Source organism: Anolis carolinensis, chromosome 6, assembly GCF_035594765.1.
Source record: "Anolis carolinensis isolate JA03-04 chromosome 6, rAnoCar3.1.pri, whole genome shotgun sequence".
In the NCBI taxonomy this organism is placed as follows: domain Eukaryota; kingdom Metazoa; phylum Chordata; class Lepidosauria; order Squamata; family Dactyloidae; genus Anolis; species Anolis carolinensis.
Window position 1 is genome coordinate 34810491 of NC_085846.1, and position 17946 is coordinate 34828436.

Here is a 17946-nt window from a genome sequence, read left to right on the forward strand (position 1 = left end):
AATGAGCCCTCGTAAAAGGGAGGGAGCGGCGTAGATGCGCACACACGGGGAACAATAATAAAAGGGGGCGAGAGGGGGGAGGAGCCAAGTTTCCCCCGAAATCCCAAACTTGGAGGGAGCCCCAGGAAGAGGCGCTGCCCCCCAAAAAACTCCATCCTCCTCCTCCGCTGGGATGTGAGGAAAAAGCCCGGCAAAGTGGACCATCTGCTCTTACACGCAGGAGAGTTTAGCGGAGCGGGGAGAAATTGCTACGTGTGGATCCAAGAGAGCTTGGTTCTCAATAAACTGGGTCATTTTCTGCAAAGGAAGCAAAGTAGGAGGGGAAACAACACCCTCCCTCGCCCGAATAAATAACCCGATCGGCTGCATTTAGACTTAAGTGACTGGGAAAGGAGGATTCAGGCTGACAGTCGAGCAAGAAATACAGGATTAAGATGACCGAAATCACCGAAAAGGAGAACGAGCCCCAAAACAACCCCGACCCGCAACAGACGCCCGTGGGCACCCTCAGCCTCCAGGAGACCAAGGTAAGCCACCTCCTCCGTTTGTCCGCACTGTGGAATTAGCGCGGTTTGGTCCCACTTGGAGTGCTGGATGCTACGGAATTCGGGGGGTTGTCATTCGACGGGGTCTTTTGCCTTCTCTTCCCCATCATGATTCCAGGGAGCCCTGAGTCGTGGCAGTTCGAAGTGGCGCCAAACTGCATTCATTCTTCCCTTTAAGCACTAAATAAGATTTGAACCAAGCGCCTCGTTGATAGAGCCACGCTTCCCGCTCACAGCCAGGGTTTTTTTCTTCTTCTTCAAATGCAGCTATCTTTTTTTCCCCAGGATGGGAGAAAATCTTTCCTCGATTTTTGGTGCAAACGTGCCAACTCCACCCCTTGTTTTGCAAACCGTTTTCCCCGCCAGCCTCGTCTGGCTTCCTCTGCTGCTATCCATGCTCTAACCATTGGCCATGCTTCCCTTCTCCAGTTCTTCTCTCCCTCTGTCATTCCAGTAGTAGGGAAGTCATGGCAAGAACCCGAGAGTAAGACTTGCCTTGTGTATCATCATCATCATCATCATTGCAATCACAGCTGCAGAATCTTCAATGGATTTGAATGGCAAGCTTTCTGTTGAGTCCATCATAGCTTCCCATCCTCTTGGGAGCCCATTGCAGAATCCGAAAGTCAACCTTGCCTTGTGTATTAGTATTATTATTCCCATCATCTTGGGAGCCTATGGCTAGAATATGAAAGTAAGCCTTGCCTTGTATATTATTATTATTATTATTATTATTATTATTATTATTATTGTCATCACTATTATAATCAAAACTGCAGCATCTTCAATTGAATTGAATTGCACGCTTTCTGTTGAGTCCATCATAGCTTCCCATCCTCTTGGGAGACCATTGCAGAATCCAAAAGTAAGCCTTGGCTTGTGTATTATTATTATTATTATTATTATTATTATTATTATTATTATTATTATTATTGTCATCACTATTATAATCAAAACTGCAGCATCTTCAATGGAATTGAATGACAAGCTGTACGTTGAGTCCATCATAACTTCCCATCCTCTTGGGAGACCATTGCAGAATCCAAAAGTAAGCCTTGCCTTGTGTATTATTACTGTATTATCATTATCATTATTATAACCACAGCTGCAGCCTCTTCAATGGAATTCAATGACAAGCCTTCTGTTGAGTTCACCATAGCTTCCCATCCTCTTGGTAGCCCATTGCAGAATGTGAAAGTAAGCCTTGCCTTGTGTATTATTATTATTATTATTATTATTATTATTATTTTCCTTATAATCAAAACCGCAGCATCTTCGATGGAATTGAATGGCAAGTCTTTTGTTGAGTTCGCCATAGCTTCCCATCATCTTAGGAGCCATGGCTAGAATCCAAAAGTAAGACTTACCTTGTGTATTATTATTATTATCATCATTATAACCACACTTCCGTATTGTCAATGGAACTGAATGGCATGCCTTCCTGTTGAGTCCATTATAGCTTCCCATCCTCTTGGGAGACCATTACAGAATCCAAAAGTAAGCCTTGCCTTGATTACTATTATCATTATCATTATAAACACAACTGCAGCATCATCAATGGAATTGAATGACAAGTTTTCTGTTGAATCCATCTTAGTTTCCCATCAACTTGGAAAACCATTGCAGAATCCGAAAGTAAGCCTTGCCTTGAGTATTATTATTATCATTATACTCAACATCTTCAATGGAATTGAATAGCAAGCTTTCTGTTGAGTCCATCATAGCTTCCCATCCTCTTGGGAGACCATTGCAGAATCCAAAAGTAAGCCTTGCCTCGTGTATTATTATTATTATTAGTAATAGTAATAGTACTACCACAGTATCTTCAATGGAACTGAATGGCCACATTTCTGTTGAGCTCACCATGGCTTCCGGAGTCCCTGGTAGCACAATGGCTTAAACCCTGGTGCCTGCAGAACAAATCCAGGGAGCAGGGTGAGCTCCCATCTGTCAGCTCCAGCTTCCTAAGTGGGGACATAAGAAAAGCCTCCCATAGGATGCTAAAACATCCGGGCGTCCCCTGGGCAATGTCCTTGTAGATGGCCAATTATCTCACACCAGAAGCGACTTGTAGTTTCTCAAGTTGCTCCTGACTCCATAGCTTCCCATCAACTGTTCTTTGCATAGGGAACCACATTAGGGTCGGGATGGAGTGGGGCTGAGACCTTGCTGGATGGGACCTTGCATTGGAGAGAAGCTCATCCAGCTCTTTCCAGTTGGATTCCCATGATAGGAACATCCTGAAGGTTTGTGTATGTGTGTGTTTATCCTAGCATTAAAATCATGGAAGCTTATGTAAAAACTCTTCCTGTTTTCCATATGCATACCGATACCTCCAGTCATTGCAGATCAAAAATCAAATTACAGGAGGGATACAAAGCTGTGCCTCTCCCTGACCTTTGAAAAATCAAAATTCCCTTCCCCTCCTCTTTCTTCCCTGTTTAACTCTAAACTGGCTTGATAAATTGCATATCCTTTCTGTAATTTCCTACTCACCGCCCTTCATCTCTGTTTGATCCCAGTCATTTAAGAGGCAGATGTGGGGCTTTCAACATCCTGCAGTGCATGGGTGGCCATGCAAATCTAGGATGGGATATAGGTGCCTCATTGATGTGTTTTTCTATAAAAAGGGGAGAGAGATCAAAGGAAGCAGGGAAAGGCAGAGGGGATGGAGAGAAAGAGCATTGCCACTTCTGTACACATAATGTGTATGCATACGTTTGTAGAAGAAACAGAACTGGAGCGGGAGCCGGTACCCAACGGTTACTAGCGCACAAATCTCATAATATCTTAATTATGGTGAGGTGGGGAGGGGGAGGCCTTGGAAACCAGCAATTTTGCCTGGTGGGTCTGTGTGTGTCTGCCTGCATGTCTCACTGCAGCAGTGTGACTTATTAGCACACGCTTTAATTGCAGACTGTGCTGTTGTGATACAGGCAGTGCCCACGTTACAAACAAAATAGGTTCTGTAGGTTAATTCTTAAGCTGAATGTATTTGTAAGTCACAACAGGTACATTCTTTAAGTGTAACTCCAGCCAATAATATATCTTTATTAGCTTTGGATAGCATAGGGAAGGGTTAACCACCCTATGGTGCTTGTTTTACTGTCTGTGCTCCTGTTCAGAAGATTTTGCCTCACTTTCCATCTCTGTGATAATTAGATTATAACAAATGTGTTTTGTTGTGGAAACAAGGATTGGTGAGAAAGCTTCAGTGGAGACCCCTTTCCCCCATGATAACTCTTCCAGGAGTGAATTTCCCTTCCTAAAAGTAGATTTTTCTCACTTCTTGTTGTCTCACCCCCATTCTTAACTATGAGTTGTTTGTAATTTTGATATTTGTAACTCAAGGACTCCCTGTAGTTGTGTTCTCTGGCAGCAGAAAAGCTCAAAGGTTGAAGGGTGGCTTAGGAAGACCATAGTTTTATGAGGAGGAGGAAGAGAATGAGTTGCTTCAATGTAAAGATTGCAAAAGAAAGAACAAGGAGATTAGAACATGCATGCATCCGATCTGCCTTTTGTTCAAACAGAAACCTATGCTATATACCTCTAAGAAGCCCACAAGATGGGTATTTGAGTGGCAGTAGTGGTCTTTTTTTTTATCTCTCTCCAAGGCAAGGTTCTAGTGCTCAAAGCAATGATATTTGTACACATGAAGGCTCTACTGTCAGGTGGTAGACTTATTCTCCACCCAGAAAGACAGCTTCTATATTGGTAGGTCTGACGTTTTTTCTGAAGATGAAAAGATTTTCAAGTGAATGCCATAATATGCACCTGTTCTCGCATGTTAAACGGAAAAGAGCCAATTTAGAGAGGGTTTGAGTTGCTTAGAAGTTGTTTGCTGTGTTCCAACAACATGTTTTTACACTCGTTTTCCCAAACCTCATTCATCCCTAAAGGATGGACTCCAACTCCCATCATCTCCAAGCAACTTCTGGTGCTTGTGAATAACCAGACACACCTTATTTGGGAAATTCATTCTGCTCCCTCTTCATTGTGGTTAGAATGAAAATAGATTATCCGCACATTCAAAGATGTATGTTTCTTTTTGTTACTGTTGAATCCTGACACTGAAAGCAGATTTAATAGAAGCAGCTTAGTTGGGGAGGGTTTGAGTTGCTTCCAAGTAGTTTGCTCTGTTCCAACAACCTGTCTTTTTGACTCCAGTCTTCCCAAGACTCACATTCTCCCTACATGATAGACCCCCAACTCCTACCATCCCCAACTAGTCTCTACTGCCTGTGAATGATACGAACTGCAATCTTACACATCTTGCTTGGGGAAAATTTATTTTATTCCTCTTCAATGTGGTTGGAGTGAAAAGGCATCCTTCATGCTTCAAAGGTGTATTTTCCTTTCTGTTCTGTTACACATCTGAATCCTGACATTGAAAACAGATTTAAGGGAAAGGAAGGGTTTGAGTTGCTTAGAAGTTGTTTGCTTCGTTCCAACAGCCTGTCTTTGTGCTCCAGCTTTCTAGAATATCCTCCCTGCATGATTGACCCCAATGCCCATCATCCTGAATCAGGATGGGACCTGTAATCTGGCACACCTCATTTAGGGAAAGTTCTTCTGCTCCCTTGCTATTGCAGTGCAAAGACATTCTTCACATATTCAAGGACCAGCTTTTCTTTCTCTTCTTTTGTATGGTTGAATCCTGTCATTGAAAACAGATCTAAGGGGAAAGTTGACTGTTGTATTTTGAACTGTCATGACTCAAATGAAGCCCCACGTGAAAATTAAGTTGGGGAAGAGAATCTGATTTCTTAGATGTTGACCCATTTCAACCCAGATGACAGAGCTTCAAAGGGCAAGAACAAGAGTGGGCCCTAATGATGTCAGTCTGTTAACATGGTCTGGAACTCAATGCGATTTCTGTCAAAATTAGGTTAGGATGTAACTAACTGGAAGGAGTCTAGAATGCCAATAATTGGCAGTTCCGCCCCCTCTCCAAGTTAAAACCAATGAGCATATGAGTCAAGGCGTGGATTGACAGGCTGGGTTTTCTCTGTGCTTTGATGTCAGTATCCCTGCTGATGTCAATGCTGTGACGTTAGCAGGCAATGAATCTGATATCCGGAGTGGGTTTTAAATCAAAGGGTTTGGACCATTTCAAGTATAGTGCTGCTGATTCCACTCTTGCCAAGTATTTCTTGCAACCATCACTGTGTCTCTCTCAATGTGTGTAGACATGCACATTTGTCTCATACAAACAGAACATGTTGGTATTTTAGTCTGCAATTCACCCAGTGGGAAGTTAAGTGTGGGCACTGGGGGAGAGTAGACACAGCGTACTACGGGTGAAATATCCCGAGGGGGCTCTAAAACCTGTGCTTTGGGGTAGCTATTGTTCCCTCCGTATATTCATCCCATTGATTTGTGAGCTTTTAGATCTTGCCCCCTCCTGCTCCCAATGTTGTTTCACACATGCAGACAAGCAGCAAGCTTTCCAACAAATAGGAATGATAGGGACTGTACTCCCAGCACATCTGCAAGGCTTAGAAAGGCAGAAATGAAGTAGTGCTTGAGAACTTCCTAAGAAATGAAGCGTGGTTTGGACTACGCCGCTGCAGGAGGACCAGCTCCTTGTCTTTTGGCTGCCTGAGGCTGAGTAGTTAAGTCACACAATACTCAAGATGGGGCTTCACCTGAGATAAAAAATTCCATAGGCACCTCTCTCCTAAGATAAAGGTAAAGGTTTTACTCTGACATTAAGTCTAGTCGTATCCAACTCTGGGGGTTGGTGCTCATCTCCATTTCTAATGCTACTGGCCCTGTTGTAACGGTCACACAGTGTTTTACTGTTTTAATTGGGTATGATATTGGTTTTTAAGTGTGTTTTATGATTGTTGGTTTTTACTATATTTTGTATTATATGTGGCAGTAATCTTGCCATTATGTAAGACCACTCTGGGTCCCCCTGGGGGAGAAGAGCGATATAAGAAGAGCGAAGGGCTGTGGCACAGGCGGGAGAGCAAGCCAGCTGCAATTAACTGCAATGAATCACTCTGACCAGGAAGTCATGAGTTCGAGGCTGCTTGGAGCCTATGTTTGTTTGTCTTTGTTCTATGTTAAAAGGCATTGAATGTTTGTCTATATGTGTAATGTGATCCGCCCTGAGTCCCCTTCGGGGTGAGAAGGGTGGAATATAAATGCTGTAAATAAATAAATAAATAAATAAATAAATAAGCCGGAGAGCCGGCATTGTCCGTAGACGCCTCCAAGATCATGTGGCTGGCAAGACTGTGTGGAGCGCTGTTACCTTCCCACCGGAGGAGTACCTATTGATCTACTCACATTTGCATGTTTTCAAACTGCTACGTTGGCAGAAGCTGGGGCTAACAGCGGGAACTCCCCCCGCTCCCCAGATTTGAACCACCAACCTTTCAGTCAGCAAGTTCAGCATCTCAGCGGTTTAACCCGCTGCACTATCGGGTTTAACACCGCTGTGGCACCTCTCGCCAACCATTAAAAATAATAATAGTAAACAAAAATATTTAACAAGTCATTGTCCATCCATGCTACTCAAATTCAGTTGCTTGAGGCCACTTCTGTGCTACCCTATATCCCAGGATCTGATCCCAGATTATCTTAACCAAAGTTACCTGGCAGTGGAGACTCATATAATCTAGTTCAAAGCAGATAACCTGGGATCAGATCCTAAGATATAAAAACAGTGTAGAAGGAGTCTGAGGCAGCTACCTCACTCTGGCCCCTTCTACACTGCAGATAATCTGCAAAGCAGATAATCTGGATTTTATATGGAAGTGTAGATGGGGCCTCAGATTGGATCTACACTGCCATATAATCCAGATTATCAATATAGATAATCCACATTATCTGCTTTGAACTGGATTATATGAGTCAACACTGCCATATAGTCCAGTTCAAAACAGATAACCTAGTTTTTATATGGCAGTGTAAAAGGGGCCTGAGTATAAAGTTTGCTCCAGTTTGCTAATTTTTCCTAAAGAAAGTGATTTAATTTGTCTCTTTGTGCGAGCAAAAAGCGGGGAGGAAGGAGCATTTTAATGAGCAATGCATCCACCTGCAGCCAGAAATGGAGAAAGCTGTATCGCTTGAATCCGCCACCAATCATTTAAATTGGCCAGTTAGAGAGAGAGAGATCTGTAATGAAGATATTCTGCAATTCAAAGCAATCAGGAAGAATATCAGATCTGTCTGTGTAAGAGAGAGAACAAAGTGGGTGGATCTGACCAGGATCACTGAACTTGAGAAGGTTTTTAAAAACCAAGAGCATTTCTCCCAGATCCTATTTTTGCCACTGAATAAAAAAATAATATGGGAATCCATAATGGGCAGTCACACACTCTCAGCCCCATCAAACCCCGTGCAAGGTTCACCTTAAGGTCCGAAATAACTTGAGTGCAGACAACAACCACCCATACAATGTCTTTACATTTCCTCCACGAGGCAAATAGCATCTTGCAAGAGGCAAGCTTAAAATGGAACGGTAGTGTGGGAGTGTGAAGCTTGTACTGGTCCTTCATTCAGTGCCATGGTCCTAATTTAGATTCCCCTCGCCATTCGTACAGCTAGATTTGTTTTTAACATACACACATAGTTCTATGAGGCCAGGTTGCATGGCCGAAATCATATCCTTTTGAACTAAACTGCAAAATGTTATTTGTTTGGGTTACATTCCCAACTTTTCTCTCCCTGGGCCTTACTGGTGAGAAAATTCCAGAATTTTTAATCCAAGTTCTGCTCATAAGTGTCTTCAAATTGAAGCTGGATCCACACTGCCATACAATCCAGATTATCAAAGCAGATAATCCACATTATCTGATTTGAACTGGATTATATGAGTCTACACTGCCATATAGTTCAGTTCAAAGCAGATCATCTGAATTTTATATGGAGTGTAGATGGGGCCTGAGACTGTGCAATTGTTGATGCTTTGCCCCAACGTTGTTGTCTAAACCACATGCCACTCATTATGTTTTTTGAAATGCTGCTTCCCTTGACTCCGCAATAATGGATGATTTACATGCTGAACTTGTGTTACCTCTGAATTGATATCAGACAATACAAATGTCCTTTCTCTAGGGAGATAACTAATCTGTGAAGGTTTATTCTCTTGAGCGTATCATCCTTTGATCCTGCCAATGGTGAGCAATGAAGACGCATGAGTGAGACATTTAAAGGTTATGCCTATCAAGGCTGGGTTTTCCAAACTCATTGATCCCCATCCCAAATGCTCAGGGGTTTGAATGGAAGCAGGCAGGCGAGGAGGACACTCAGGTTTGCCAAGTGGACCAGCTTAGTTTTATTCTGTGCTTTAGAATGAACAGGACAACCATGTGACACCGCCAAAAGGGAGGAAAGACACAGCCAAATTTCAGAAATGGTCAAAAGAAGATATGTATTTGCATAATGTCTGGATGAAAATTGAGAAATGATGACTATAACAGACATGGAACTATAGCAAATATCACCATGGAAAGTTGGGGAAAACTACAGAGGTGAATTGTGAGGTTGCTTCTCAGGGTGCGACTTCACTGTTAATGCAATTTGATACCACCGACTGCCATGGCTTGGTGTTACGGAATTCTGGGATTTGCAGTTTACTGAATATTCATTCCTCTTTGGTAGAGAAGGTTAAAGACCTTGTAAAACTATGAGTTTCAGGATCTCATTTCAGGACCTGAAAAGCCGGACTTGTCCACGGTAGTCCATGCCTTAGTTACATCTAGAATTGATTACTGCAATGCACTCTATGTGGGGCTGACTTTGAAGACTGTTTGGAAATTGCAGTTAGTGCAAAGATCGGCAGCCAGGGTCTAGCTATAGGGAGCACCACACCCCTATTAAAGCAGCTTCACTGGCTGCCGATAAGTTTCCGGTCCCAATTCAAAGTGCAAGTTATCACCTACAAAGCCCTACACGGTTTGGGTCCAGCCTATCTTCATGACCACATCTCCCCTTATGAACTGGTGCAGGCTCTAAGATCTGCTGGGGAGGCCCTGCTCCCAGTCCCACCTCTGTCTCAAGCGTGGTTGGTGGGGCCAAGGGAGAAGGCCTTTTTGGTTGTGGCCCACTGGCTTTGGAACACCCTCCCCAGAGAAATCAGACAAACCCCCACATGGCAATACTTTCAGAGAGAGTTAAAAACGTGGTTTTCAAGGAAGCCTTTAGTAATGTTTAAGGCACTAGCTAAACTGATTGCTGCTTTACTTTGGCACTTTAATGTTGGCATTTTCACTGGTTTATAACTGGTTCATAGCCCTTTTTAACTAGTGGCTACTGACGTGGTCTATTAAGCACTTTACTTAAATCGAGTTGGGTTTTTGTTTAATTTCTGTATGTTGTTGTTTTATGGAAATTGGTATGTCATTGATTTTATAAATGCGGATGCATTATATTTTATGTGTTTGGATGGCACCATCATGTGCTGCTCTGTAAGCCTCCCTGAGTCTCTATTGGTAGATGGTGGCGGGATATAAATAAAGATTATTATTATTATTATTGAGCCATCAAAGTTGAAGTGGTATCAAACTGCATAAATTCTACAGAGTAGATGTAATCTAAGTCTGTTTTTCCAAATACAGTGTTCCCTCACTACTTTGTGGTTCACTTTTCGTGGATTCGCTGTTTTGCGGTTTTTCAATAAACTCTAAAAGACTATTATAAATAATAAAAAATACAATTTACAGCCTAAGGAAGGGAGGAAGGAGAAGCCAAAGGGAGAGAAAAGGAGCCCAAGCGTCAACGGGAGGAGAAGGAGGCGATTTATCAACACACGATTGGTTGATAAAGACTTAAAATAGTGTATAACTACTAAAATAATTTATAAATATTGAAATAAATATAGTGTCCCTACTTCACGGATTTTCACTTACTGCAGGTGGTCCTGAAACCTAACCCTGAAACCTAATAAGTGAGGGAACACTGTAGTAGCTTTTGACAGGTAATGTAAAGGGCCCTTTTCTTTCTTGAAGGGGAAATTCAAGTTCCTTTTCTCTCTTGTCTTACAATGTATAAACTTTGCACTGGACTCAGGCCAGGCATGCTAGCTGGCCCTAGATAAACTTTAGACTGCCAATGAGGAAAGAAGCTGAGAGCTAAATGTTCTATTATGTTGGGAAAAAAGCAAATTAGTGTATATTGGAGAACAACTTAGCCTAGATTTCCCTACACATACTCACTTTGTGCTGGAGAAAATAGTTTTATTTGATTTGTGTGAGAGAAACAGGGAAGGAAAAATGCTGGCAGAAGTGATAGAATCAAGGGAAAGTCATACCCCCTTTTAAGTTTACCTTTTCAAAATATGTGTCTCTCCTATCCTCAACAAACGGGGCTCAAGGTGGCTTGCATTTCAATAGCACAAAGACAGTTAAAACACCTCAGTAAATTAAAGCACAAATTTAAAAGGAACTCAATCAAAGAAAAATACAGTACAACCGCCATCCTGTTGAAAACCCTTTGATCCTACTGCTTGTATACCACTATGGAACAAAAATGTGAAAAATGTTCTGTTCCTGGTTTGAAAGTGTTATTTCCTGTTTAATAGTGCAGTACTTACTTTGAAAGTGATAGTTATACTCCAGAAACTTCGTTTTTGTGGATGCCACCAACTATGTTGAATGGGTTGAGACTCGATGAGATGTTCATTGAAAAACAATAGCAAAATGTGCTACAGGATGTCCTGCAAAACCAAAGCATTTGCAGTTTAATAAACCCTTTCCATGCTTTTATGAGAGAACCAATTAGGAAATGACATTTATAACCCAGGAACAAAAATCGTGTTATGTAGTGTAATTGGCCAGCGATGGAAAGAGAGATGTGACATAGGAGAGCTTTAATTAGGCTATCATATGACCTTTAAAAAATAGCAGTAGAACTTTTCAAAAAATGCACAACCAAAAGAGAAAATAACAAATGAAGGTGGAAAGGTGGAAACCATTAATAAGCACCTTGAAGATGGGATGGGGACTTGTAACATTTTTCCTGAGTCATTTTCCCAATTACCTCTGCAGCTGCTACTTGCTCCATTGGGAAAAACAGAAGGGGGTCAAAATCATATGGTCCTCCAGATGTTAACCACAACCTCCCACATCAGTCAACATTTGGCTCTGCTGGCTGGGTCTGATGAGAATTGCAATCATAATCACATAATATTCTGATTGCAACAATATTATAATCATAATAACATCTGGAATTCAGAAAACAGAGGAATTCCAGACTAAGAAATAATTAGGGCCAGCTAATACTTCCCAACAAAAGATCCCTCAGGCAGGAAGCAGCCAGACTTTGAAGCTGCAAGGCCATTCAATGCTAATCAAGGTGGCCAATTTGTAACATTCCCACCTGCCTCGGGCAGGCAAGAGTTCTTTCTCCCTTACCTAGACATTTGACAGAAATATAAACCTCACTTGCCTAGTTTCCAACAGATCTCACAACCTCTGAGGATGCCTGCCCTAGATATGGGCGAAACGTCAGGAGAGAATGCTTCTGAAATATGGCCATATAGCCCGGAAAACTCACGGCAACCCAGTGAAAGTCTTCGACAGAGCATCTAGGGAGCTGCATGATTTCCAACTCTGCTTCAACCTTCTCCCAATGAGGCAAATAGCAGCTGACAGGAGTTGGAAAGTTAATTGGGAATTCTAAGCCCACCCTGATTTGTAGTCAAGCATTCATCCCAGCGTGCTGCATGTGATCTCTGTGTTTAAATGAAATTGATGTGGGAAGGGGAGAAAAGTCAGGAGGGAGAAAGACCAGAGATTCAGCCCCTCCATCTGCATCCCCTGTGCTGTTGTGATGCTCTGGTTTCTTTTGAAAGTGCTGCTCAAGAAAGCTTTTATGTTTTGTCTCCCAGGAAGGGCCAGAACAGGGTCATTGTCTTCCTATTCTTCCTACAGTGGCCACTTTGCTTTAATCTCACCAATGGAAGAGCAGCATCCGTATTTCAGTATTTCACGGATGGAAATGGGGTTGCTTTTGTGTACTTGCAGTGTCCCTGTTCTTGCACTGACAAAGAACTGTTGCCACCCAGGTCTTCCGCTCATCTAAATTGACATGTTGCAGGAGGCTATTCTCTGTCTGCCAGGTGACATGTTCATTCAGTCTGCAATGTTCTCTTTTGTGCTGGCTTCTGAAGCAGGGCGAGTGAGTAAATTGACCATGACATAACAGTTATCTCACACATTGTTGTAGCCAACTCCTTCTTGGAGTGTGGTTCCTTCTATAGCCAAAATGGCACCACTTAAATGCATTTGGGACACGTCTGACGGCACTGTTAAGTTCAAGATAGCTTTGGATGGCATAGAGAAGGGTTAACACCCCCGTGGTATTTGTTTTGCTGTTTGTGGCCCTGTTCAGAAGATTTCACCTCACTTTCTGTTCCTGTGATAATTGGATTTTGAAAAAAATTGGCTTGTTGTGGAAACAACAATTGGTGAGAAAGCTTCAAAGGAGACACCTTTTCCCCTTGATAACTCTATCAGGAGTGAATTTCTCTTCCTAGGAGCAGACTTTTCTCACTTCCTGTTGTCTCGCCCCTGTTCTTAACTATGAGACATTTGTAAGTCAGATGTTTGTAACTTGGGAACTGCCTGTATTGAACTGAAAAAAGGATCTGCTTATATTGTGGTTGCCAGTTTAGGGTTATCCCAGTCCTTGAGGATTCTGCCCAAAACCTGAGACTTAGAGGCAACCTAGTAATTTTTTTTTCCATGTCAGGAGTGACTTGAGAAACTGCAGGTCGTTTCTGGTGTGAGAGAATTAGCCATCTGCCCAGGGGACGCCCAGATGTTTAGATGTTTTTACCATCCTTGTGGGAGGCTTCTCTCATGTCCCTGAATGGAGCTGGAGCTGTTAGAGGGAGCTCATCCATACGCTCCCCAGGTTGGATTCAAACCGGCAATCTTCAGATCAGCAACCCAACCTTCAAGTAATCAGTCCTGCCGGCACAAGGGTTTAACCCACTGTGCCACCGGGGGCTCCAACCTTAGTAATGCCATTATGTGTTATGCATTCAGTGTCAACCTCAGTTGTTCACAGCCTGTCATTCAAATATACATGTATGTATAGACAGAAATTAAATATTTAATTTAAAGTGTTTTGTAGATCACGATGACGTGAGGGGATTATTTCTTCTCACTCAGGGAGATAGGTTAAGGAATCTTTGCTTTAACATGCTTGCTTCTAAATACCCTAAAGCAATGGTTCCCAATCTTTTTTTTGAGCAAGAACCACTTTGACCAGGGCCCACCTTGACCAGGGCCCACCCTCCAACATTAGTACTGAAAGGGTTACAAATAAGTTTTTGGTCAACTTTAGATTCTGTTTGGTTATCTGGGTTGTTGATTCAGAAAATTGCATTGGATAGACCACATCAGCTCTAGTTTCTGATACAGAACATATGCCATCCAGTAGTCACCATCTGCTCACCCGCAAAGAACCGTATTTAATAATCTTGAGCTGATGTGGTCTATCCAATGCAATGGTCAACTCTGGAGAAAGGAGTGGAAATAAAAGTAATAAAATAAACAAAGAGGAAGGAGGTTTACAGTCCAGATTTTCGTTCTCATGGCCCACTTCTAGGCCACGGCCAACAGATTGAGAACCACTGCCCTAAAGACACTAGATTCCACCTGATCTTAGAGCTAAGCAGGGTTAGTACTTGAATAGGCGACCATCAATTAATCCCAGGTCCTGTAGGATATGTTCCAGAGGAAGGAACTGGTAAACCACCTCTGAGCATGCCTTGCTTAAGAAAAGTCATAAGTCAAGAGGCAACATTGACACTCACACTTGTCAAAAGGCAGATACACAACACTGCAGAAGTTGGATCCTAGTGTCACAACAATTGGGGGAAAAAACTAAGTATTTGATTAGACTTTCCCTGAAGGGCCTTTGCATGTAGCAGCAACAAATCAATAAAGCCTTGCAAATTGGAGAAAGCTTCTGCTCTATTAGGTGATGTTTGTATACAGCCCTTTTGTTCTGCCCGGAGCTGAGACTTACAAAACTGGAGGATTTGCAGTCTTCTCTCCTCCTGGAGATGGCTCATGAAAACCAGAGACTCAGGGCCAACCCCAGAGATTTGGTAACGGCAGTTTATAATAATTACACAACAGCTGTCAAGTTGAATGTAGTTGGACTATTTCACATTGGGGCTAGGGAAGCTATTGAGCCATAACAGTTAAAGTGATGTCAGACTGCATCCGATCTACTGTGTAGATCGGTGGTTTCCAATCTGTGGTCCATGGATCACCAGTGGTCTGCAAGAACTAAAATAAGAACTAAAATAGTAATGGCCTCACCATTACTACTATGGATAATAATGCAGCCCAACCAAAAAAAAATTTCTTGGTGTCTTCATTTTTAGGTCTGTTCCTGGGGTTATTTGAGGTGTGGATTCAGAAAATTGCATTGGCTAGACTACATCAGCTCTATATGTGGGCAAGCAGATGGCGACTACTGGATGGCATATGTTCTGTATCAGAAACTAGAGCTGATGTGGTCTATCAAATGCAATTTTCTGAATCAGCACCCCAAAGAACCAAACTGAAGCTAAAGCTGACCAAAAACTGATTAATAACCTTATTGGTACTAATGTTGGAGAGTGGTCCCTGGTCAAAGTGACCCCTTGGTCAAAAAAAGGTTGGGAACCACTGGTGTAGATGGACCCAAGGATGAGAGACAGTCCGTGATTTTTCTATTCATAGGAAAATAAGTAGAAGTTGTAAATATTACATGTTGGCTGGAGATATTGGGAGTTGTCATCCAAAAAATAATGTTTCCAAGTTTGGGAAGTAAAGACTATCACTGCTTAGAACGATTGTCTGGAACATGTGAAATCAGAAACCAAACAGATTACATCAGAAGAGTTTGGAAACTTGATTGGAATCCAGCAATGGATAAGCAAGATTTCTGATTACCCATTTGTTCTCTAATAGCAATAACAATATCCCTTTCTCTGCACTGAATTATGCAGTGGTGAAAGCACAGAAGGGCTTGCCAGAAGTGGGTTTTAGTGGAGGTGAGACACTGTGACCTTTGTTCATTGTTAGTACTATGAACAAACCTCTGGGCTTGGAATGTTTACATCCTAAACCATAAGCCATTTGTATCAGACTCTGGCTGGTGGATCTTGAGCTTCTGCTAAAAAGCAAATACCGTAAGCAAGCCTCGAGTCTGCCACATATACAATATTTTGCCATGCTAGGCTAATAATCACCATGAACAATAAGCGACTCCAGATGCCATCCCCTCCCCCTTTCCCTCCTGTCTTACTCAGTCTCAGTCATTTCTTTCCCTTTTTAAGACCTGTCGTTCCACTAAGCTGGGCGCTTAGCAGGCAGCCTGCCCTGGATTCAGGTTGCAGCTCCTTCTAAGGGAAGAGAGTTTTCAAAGGAAAGGATGCCCAAGCAAACAGGCCAAGCTGAATGGAAAGAGAGGCCATGCTTAAAGACCACCCCGGATCCAAATGCCCGACCTTGGGATTATTTTAATGGGTTATTCCAACTCTGGAGGAAGCTGCATTTAGTCTGGGGAGATTTGGGAGGCTGAAGTCCAGAAAAGCCACTTTTCCAAATGCTGGTCTGTTTATTTTACATGGGGAGGGAGGCATTTGAATCCTCCTCATTCTCCCAACCTCTTGTGATTTAAGACCAAAATGTCTTTTCAGTAAAAGGCGTCATACACCAAGGTCTTGCATGTTTGTGATGCGTAAGGGAAAATCTTTTCTGTGCCCTTTTGCCGTTGCCGCAGCCCCTTGAGCAATACAACGGATCAAACAGAACAGGCAGAAGAGGTTTGTGCTGATTCTTGTTCTTTTTCACTCCCTCCCAAGGTTGGAAGCCGGTGTCGAAATGATACATTTCCCAAGCAATTGCTGTAGTTGGTCAGTTTCTGGAAGAGAGAGGAAGCGATGTTTGTAACTCAGGGACTGCCTGTATTGAATTGATTTCTCACCTGTAATGGAATTTCTTCCAGTATAGACTGGATAGGGAATGGGCAAGCTTTGTAAAGATTGCTGGACTACAATTTCCATCATCTCCAGCCAGAATGGCCCCACAATATTCAGAGGGTCACATGTTCCCTATGCTTACCCAGTATTTTGCTAAGTCTCAGCCTCATATGGTTGCTTAGTAGTGTCAAGTCTGCACTTTGCTCATGCTCAAGAGCCCTCCCTTATTATGAACCTATGAAGGTGCTTTTCATTCATTTACACCAGGACCTCTTCAAGATGAAAATCAAGAGGTTTTTCTGGCATTCCTTTTTTCAATTTGAAGTTTATTTATCATGTCAGAAGCTAACTGAGGGTACAGTTGTAATGTATTTAAATACACAAAGTTAAAAACTTGGCATTATATTAAATGTCCTTTAACCAGTAGCTGGGCACTTGGAGTGCCTCTGGTGTTGCTATAAGAAGGTCCTCCATTGTGCACGTGGCAAGGCTCAGACTGCATTTTAATAGGTGGTCTGTGATTTGCTCTTCTCCACACTCGCATGTCGTGGACTCCACTTTGTGCCCCCATTTCTTAAGATTGGCTGCATCTCGTAGTCCCAGAGTGCTGTCTGTTCATCGCCTTCCAAGTCACCCAGTCTTCTGTGTGCCCAATAGGAAATCTCTCATTCAGTATCAGCCATGGCTCGAGGTTCCAGGTTTTAGCCTGCCCATTTTGGACTCTTGATTGCTGAGGTGTTCCTGCGAGAATCTCTGTAGATCTTAGAAAACTATTTCTTGATTTAAGGCATTGGCATGCTGGCAGATATCCAAACAGGAGATGGGCTGGAGATGTCAATGCCTTGGTCCTTTCATTATAGGCTGCTACTTTCCAATGGATATCAGGTGGTGCAATACTGGCTCATCAGTATAATTTCTCCAGTGGTGTAGGGCATAGACATCCCGGGATAATGCGGCATGTCTCATTAAGAACCACATCCACTGTTTTAACATGGTGAGATGTATTCCACACTGGGCATGCGTATTCAGCAGCAGAGTAGTAAAGCGTAAGGGCAGACGTTTTCACTGTGTCTGGTTGTGATCCCCAGGTTGTGCCAGTCAGCTTTCATAAGATAGTATTTCTAGCGCCCACTTTTTGCCAGATTGCGACGTTCAGCATAAACCCCTGTGCTTTACCACCATCTCAAGATAAAGCTAGCGCTTGATGCATTAAAGGACAAAATGTTTGGATTTGGAACAGATTCTGGGAAAAATTACTAGTGAACTCTCAGTTTAAGGCCTGAATGTAGGGCTGAAAGAGAGTTAAATCCTCCTGTAGACCTCTTAATCTTTTAAGAGCAAGAGAGAATATTTAGGTTGGCAGTGAAAGACCTGCATTTGCATTCCTGCTCAGCCAAAGTTTGAACATACACTGGATAATCTTAAAGGGGTTAAGGGCTGTTTGGAAATCTTAAGAGTACT

The 17946-nt window shown here is 42.5% G+C and overlaps 1 protein-coding gene across 2 annotated transcripts in view; it reads left to right on the forward strand.

Annotated features, from left to right (window-relative positions):
- Positions 1-69: 69 nt before the first annotated feature.
- stac2 (SH3 and cysteine rich domain 2) overlaps positions 70-17946 on the forward strand; it is a 68096-nt gene continuing 50219 nt past the window's right edge. Inside the window, exon 1 of one of the 2 annotated variants that reach the window (XM_008113323.3) lies at positions 70-527. In XM_008113323.3, the coding sequence (XP_008111530.1) occupies positions 435-527 (93 nt within the window). In that variant the 5' untranslated portion in view covers positions 70-434. The remainder of the gene's footprint in view (positions 528-17946) is intronic. The other variant, XM_008113322.3, reaches the window with a different exon arrangement.